Genomic DNA, 7,365 nt, shown 5'->3' with positions numbered 1-7,365 from the left:
ATTGTATATTATAATGGTATGTTATTATACAATATGCTATATTTTAATGGGCTATAATTATAATATACCATTGTACCATATGCAATATAATAATAAGCTGTATTTATTATAATATATTGCATATAAGTATATAATCATAATTATAATATTTTTATATTTTATAACATTATTATACCATGATTATGGAAAGTGCCCACATTGGAGGACTTGGACCCAAAATAGAAACTTCACCTAGCTCAGAGCATTACTTGTGAAAAATGACACTAACTTAGGGAATAGGGCACTATGGTGAGATGAGACCACTTCTGTAACAAGATTCTAAACTTGACATAAAATCACTTCCCTATTCCCTTTCTGTATAGGTTTCTGATTCCTATTTAATTTTTTCTGTATAGGAGGAGTCAGCTGTAATGGGTCAGGGAAACCAAACAGTGGTGAAAGAATTTGTCCTGGCAGGACTATCACAGACATCTGAAGGTCAAGCAGCTCTCTTTGTGTTGTTCCTCTCCTTCTATGTCTTGACTTGGGTGGGCAATGTACTCATCATGGTCACAGTGGCTTCTGAAGCTCGTCTGCATTCATCACCAATGTATTTCCTCCTTGGCAATCTTTCCTTCCTGGACCTGTGCTATTCATCAGTGACTACACCCAAACTTCTGGTTGACTTCTTGGCAGAAAATAAACTCATCTCTTATGGACAATGTGTTGTGCAGCTATTTTTCTTGCATGTTATTGGTGCAGCTGAAATGTTCTTGCTCACAGTTATGGCATATGACCGCTATGTTGCCATCTGTAGACCTCTTCACTACACTACCATCATGAACCGGGGAATATGTTGTGTGCTGGTGATTGCTTCCTGGATGGGTGGCTTTGTGCACTCTACAGTCCAGACAATATTGACTGTCCGCTTGCCTTTCTGTGGACCAAACAAGGTAGACAATTTCTTTTGTGATGTCCCTCCGGTCATCAAACTTGCCTGCACAGACACCTTTGTCATTGAGTTGCTGATGGTGTCCAACAGTGGCTTGATCTCTACCAGTTGTTTTATAGTTTTAATTTCTTCTTATACTGCCATCTTGGTGAAGATACGTACCAAGGAGGGAAGAAGCAAGGCACTTTCCACCTGTGGCTCTCATCTTATGGTAGTGACACTCTTCTTTGGGCCATGCATATTCATCTATGCTCGACCTTTCTCTACCTTCTCTGTGGACAAGTTAGTTTCTGTGTCCTACAATGTCATAACCCCCATGTTGAACCCACTCATCTACACCCTAAGGAACAAAGAAGTCAAGTCAGCAATGAGGAAAGTTTGGACCCACTGTTGAATTACCTGATGAAAGCCAGAGGCATGAAGAGATGGTGTCTAGACAGAGGATGCTAAACCTCAATTGGGGGGTACAAATCTTTAGCCTTCCAGGAGTATAAATTAAGATAGTAACTTAATTGTTTAGTTTTCATGCACCATTATTCTCTACCTGTTGTTAGAATTAAAATGTGGAACTTAGTCTCTATGACTGTCATTTTTTTAAAAACTCTTACCTTCTGTCTTAGAAACAATACTGTGTATTGGTTCCAAGACAAAAGAGTGGTAAGGGCTAGGTAATGGGGGTTAAGTGACTTGCCCAGGGTCACACAGCTAGGAAGTGTCTGAAGCCAGTTTTGAACCTAGGACCTCCTATCTCTAGGCCTGGCTCTCAATCCACTGAGCCACCTAGCTGCCTCACCACCCTACCCATCATTGTCTCTAAAATTTTTAAATTTGTCATTTATTCTGTCTTTTTAATGCAAAAATCAAATCATTATGTCACTCAAAAAAACCCAGCCACTCTACGTTTACCCATTGCCTTCCAAAGTCCAAAGCTAACTGGAAAATGAACAAAAAAAATCTACCTGCATAGCCTTATTTCCTCCATATTCCTTCAGGCACTTTATCCTTCTGCCATTTAACCACTCTTCCCAAATATATGCCCTATGCCTTTCTTTCCTTTTGCCTTTGTTCTGTATCATTTCCTAAATCAGTATTGCTCCCCTCCCACTTTATACCTGCTATTGTCCTTCATACTGTTTAAGGCACAGCTCTAATGCTATATTTTCTGTGAAACTCCTTAAGCTAAAAGTAACCTATTATCACTCTTTTGGACTCTCAAAGCATTTTGGGAAACATCAATTTACTATATTATAACAATAGCATTAATATAGTGCTTACTGTGTTCCAGTCACTATGCTAAGTAGTTTACAAATTTTATCTCTTCTTATTCTCATAGCAACCCTGAAAGTTACATGCTATTATTTTGCCCATTTTATAGTTGAGTAAATTGAAGGAAATAGAAGTTAAATGACTTGTTCAAGATCACAGAGCTAATAACTGTATGAGATTGTATTTAAACACAGGTTTTCCTGACTCTATACACTGTGCTACCACCTGCTTGCATTATAGTTGTGTGCACTTGCTCTTACCATTCTTAACAGCATGGATTATGCCATTCTATCTCCCCAATAAACTAACTTCTTAGAGGCCATTTGGTCTTGTGGAGAGAGAGCTGGCCTTGGGCTCAGGAAGGTCCATGTTCAAGCTTTCCATCTACTAAAACATTATGCCCATAAACAAATCATTTAATCTCTACTTTTATCATTTAATCTCTAACTTAAGGGATTGTTCAGAATGATGCTGATATCTCTCACTTCCTCCTTCCCTCTTCCTCCTAAAACACCCTACTTAGCATAAACCTTAAATGTATTAGCCACTTTACAAATATTGCTGAATTGATTGATGTGTCCTCTTCTCATCTAGTAAAGTTGGTTTCCTTTCATTCTTTCTTAACCTATTTCTTTGCCCCTTTTCCTTTAGGCTGTTGAAAGCTTTGCATAAACTACTCTTTCTATCTGTAGAGACTTCTCCTTTCCTTTTTTGACATTTATCTCCTATCTGACATTTCCAATTACAATGGCAAGTATAGTGGCAATATCTTCATTATATAAGTAACCAGAGCACCAGTTAAATTAGAATAATATTTCTTTTGTTTTGGAAAAAAGGAAATTAGCTATAGGTTTGTTTGCATTTTCATCTTAGCATATAAATTCTTAGAGGCCAATAACAATAGACTTTGCATGTTCTACAAACATTATGGTTACTTAATAATAATTCTGGAGTAATTGATGATGATGAGGTTGGTGATGCTGGTGATTAGGTAAATTAAATTCAAAAGAGAACATCTTAGCATAAGTAAAAGAGAAGTTTCTGTTCCTCTAGATCTTCAGTTACAAAGGCTTGTATCATTGAGAGTGAACTAACTGTGACTTGTACCATTACTTTCATGATCAAAATTCATTTATCAGTGACGTAGTTGACATTGGTTCTGTGTTTGACCCTCTATATTGAACAAGTCCTTTACTTCCTGGAATTTACAACCCAAGAGAACATTGATAGGATTATGAATGTTTATATAAGAACTCAAACAGATTAAAATTTTAAGGTTAAGGGAACATATATCTTAGTTAGGGATGGGGATAAGGGAAATTAAATATATAACTTGGATAAAGCAAAGAACTGGAAGCTATCTAATCCTTACTGAGCCTAAGGAAACAATCAGATCTACTGTCTTAGAAGCCTTCTTGAAAGATTTCAGAAGCAATTTCTGTTGTGGAAAAAACAATGTAGTGATGAGTTGAAAAGGATTCTAGGCCTAGATTATCACTTTGATGAAAATTCAGAAGAGGGTAGACCAAGTATTTGTACTATTTTAAGGCCATATAAAAATAATCTGCTCATCCTTATGGGCATTCACACATGACTATCAGAGAAACCAGGTGCTTTATCACTAAATAGTCTCATAATTGTTTTAATATATGTTCTATTTCTGAGTCATCTGACTTCTAATTTTCCTACCTGAATTTAAGAGCAGGATAAAACTCTCTGGCATGAAGACATGCCCTAGCAGCCCTAGGTTGTAGGAACAATGTATGGCAAGATATAGACAAGATGCCTATAGTGAATAGCTTCCAAAAGATAGTTTTTTTCTATTCTTATGATCAAAGCATCTTATAATTCTTTTTTTAACATTTAATAATATTTATTTTTTAGAAAAGTTAACATGGATACATGATTCATGCTCTTACTTTCCCCTCCCCCCAATAATCCTCCCCCACTTGTCAATGCACATTTCCACTGGTTTTAACATGTATCATTGATCAAGACCTATTTCCATATTATTGATAGTTGCACTGGGGTGGTCCTTAGAGTCTACATCCCCAATCATGTCAGCCTCAACCCATGTGATGAAGCAGTTGCATTTCTTCTGTGTTTCCAATCCTGCAGTTCCTCCTTGGAATGTGGGTAGCGTTCTTTTCCATAAATCCCTCAGAATTGTCCTGGATCATTGAATTGCTGCCAGTACAGAAGTCCATTACATTCTATTCTACCACAGTGTATTGGTCTCTGTGTACAATGTTCTTCTGGCTCTGCTCGTTTTGCTCTGCATCAATTCCTGGAGGTCTTTCCAGTTAACATGGAGTTCCTCCAATTTATTATTACTTTGAACTCAATAGTATTCCATCACCAGCATATACCACAATTTGTTCAGCTATTTCCCAAGTGAAGGGCATACCCTCATTTTCCAGTTTTTTACCACCACAAAAAACACGGCTATAAATATTTTCATGCAAGTCTGTTTATCTATGATCTCTTTGGGGTACAAACCAGGCAATGCTATGGCTGAATCAAAGGGCAGGCATTCTTTTATAGCCCTTTGAGCATAATTACAAATTGCCAGTCAAAATGGTTGGATCAGTTCACAACTCCACCAGCAATGCATTAATATCCTGGTTTTGCCACATCCCCACCAACATTCATTACTCTCCCCTTCTCTCATTTTAGCCAATTTGCTAGGTGTGAGGTGATACCTCAGAGCTGTTTTGACTTGCATTTCTCTAATTATTAGAGATTTAGAGCACTTTCTCATGCGCTTATTGATACTTTTGATTTCTTTATCTGAAAATTGCCTATTCATGTCCCTTGCCCATTTATAGATTGGGGAATGGCTTGATTTTTTACATAATTGATTTAACTTCTTGTATATTTGAGTAATTAGACTCCTGTCAGAGTATTTTGTTATAAAGATATTTTTTCCCAATTTGTTGTTTCCCTTGCTGATTTTGGTTGCATTGTTTTTGTTTGTACAAAAGCTTTTTAGTTTGAAATAATCAAAATCATGTATTTTACATTTTGTAATTTTCTCTAATTCTTACTTGGTTTTTAAAATCTTTCCTTTCCCAGAGATCTGACAAGTGTACTATTCTGTGTTCACTTAACTTACTTATAGTTTCCCTCTTTATATTCAAGTCATTCATCCATTCTGAATTTATCTTGGTGTAGGGTATGAGATATTTATCTAAACCTAATCTCTCCCATATAGTTTTCCAAATTTTCCAGCAGTTTTTGTCAAAGAGTGGATTTTTGTCACAAAAGTTGAGCTCTTTGTGTTAATAATACACTGTCTTGCTGATGTCATTTACCCCAAGTCTATTCCACTGATCCTCCCTTCTGTCTCTTAGGCAGTACCATACTGTTTTGATAGCTGTTGCTTTATAGTAGATCTTAATATCTGGTACTGCTGGGCCACCATCCTTCGCTTTTTTTTTTTTCATTATTTCCCTTTATATTCTTGTTTTGTTCTTCCAAATGAACTTTGTTATAGTATTTTCTAATTCAGTAAAAAAGTTTTTTGGTAGATTAATAGGTATGGCACTAAATAGATGAATTAATTTGGGTAGAATGGTCATTTTTATTATGTTAGCTCATCCTACCCTTGAGCAATCAATGTTTTTCCAATTGTTGAGATCTAGTTTTAATTGTATGGAAAGTGTTTTATATTTGTGTTCATATAATTCTGGTGTTTGTTTTGGTAGATAGATTCCTAAGTATTTTATATTTTCTAGGGTAATTTTAAATGGTGTTTCTCTTTCTACCTCTTGCTGCGATGATGTGTTGGAGATATATAGAAATGCTGATGATTTATGTGCATTTATTTTGTATCCTGCAACTTTGCTAAAGCTGTTGATTATTTCTACAAGCTTCTTAGTTGATTCTCTAGGATTTTTAAATAGATCATTATCTCATCTGCAAAGAGTGATAGCTTAGTCTCCTCATTGCCTATTTTGATGCCTTCAATTTCTTTTTTCTTCTCTAATTGCTACTGCCAGTGTTTCTAGTACAATGTTAAATAATAGAGGTGATAATGGGCATCCTTGTTTCACTCCTGATCTTATTGGGAAGGCTTCTAATTTATCCCCATTGCATATGATGCTTGTTAATGATTTTAGGAATATACTGTTTATTATTTTTAGAAAAGGTCCTTCTATTCCCATACTTTCCAGGGTTTTCAATAGAAATGGGCAATGTATTTTGTCAAAGGCTTTTTCAGCATCTATTGAGATAATCATGTGATTTTTGTTTGGTAGATTGTTGATATGGTCAATTATGTGGATGGTTTTCCTAATGTTGAACCATCCTTGCATTCCTGGTATAAATCCTTCCTGATCATGGTGGATGATCCTCTTGATCACTTGCTGGAGTCTTTTTGCTAGTATTCTATTTAAGATTTTTGCATCATTAGGGAGATTCATTAGGGAGATTGGTCTATGGTTTTCTTTCTCTGTTTTTGATATACCTTGGTTGGAATCAGTACCATATTTGTCTCATAAAAGGAATTTGGTAGGACTCCTTCTTTGCTTATTAAATCAAATAATTTGTATAGTATTGGGATTAGTTGCTCTTTGAATGTCTGATAGAATTCACTTGTGAATCCATCAGGCCCTCGTCATTTTTTCTTAGGGAGTTCTTTGATGGCTTGTTTAATTACTTTTTCTGACAAGGGATTATTTAGGTATTCTATTTCTTCTTCTGTTAATCTAGGCAATTTATATTTTTGTAAACATTCATCCATATCTCCTACATTGGTATATTTATTGCCATATAGTTGGGCAGAATAGTTTTTAATGATTGCTTTATTTTCCCCTTCATTAGAGGTGAGGTCTCCCTTTTCATCTTTGATACTATCAATTTGGTTTTCTTCTTTCCTTTTTTAAATCAGATTGGCCAGTACTTTGTCTATTTTATATGCTTTTTCAAAATACCAGCTTGTAGTCCTATTTATTAATTCAATAGTTCTTTTACTTTTGATTTTATTAATTTCTCCCTTGATTTTTAGTATTTCTAATTTAGTATTCATCTGGGGATTTTTAATTAGCTTGCTTAGTAGTTTTTTAAGTTGCATGCCCAATTCATTAATCTCTGCCCTCCCTAATTTGTTAATATATGCACTCAAGGATATAAATTTCCCCCTGAGTACTGCCTTGGCTGCATCCCAC

The 7,365-nt window shown here is 35.5% G+C and overlaps 1 protein-coding gene across 1 annotated transcript; it reads left to right on the top strand.

Annotated features, from left to right (window-relative positions):
- Positions 1 to 410: 410 nt before the first annotated feature.
- Positions 411 to 1,325, top strand: LOC123234137 (olfactory receptor 4Q2-like). The gene has a single exon (XM_044660079.1). The coding sequence runs from the start codon at positions 411 to 413 to the stop codon at positions 1,323 to 1,325; it is 915 nt and encodes a 304-aa protein (XP_044516014.1).
- The last annotated feature ends 6,040 nt before the right edge of the window (positions 1,326 to 7,365 follow it).

Source organism: Gracilinanus agilis, chromosome 2 (assembly GCF_016433145.1).
Source record: "Gracilinanus agilis isolate LMUSP501 chromosome 2, AgileGrace, whole genome shotgun sequence".
Classification (NCBI taxonomy): Eukaryota; Metazoa; Chordata; class Mammalia; order Didelphimorphia; family Didelphidae; genus Gracilinanus; species Gracilinanus agilis.
The sequence above is the reverse complement of the archived record's forward strand: the minus strand, read 5'-3'. Positions and strand labels throughout refer to the sequence as shown.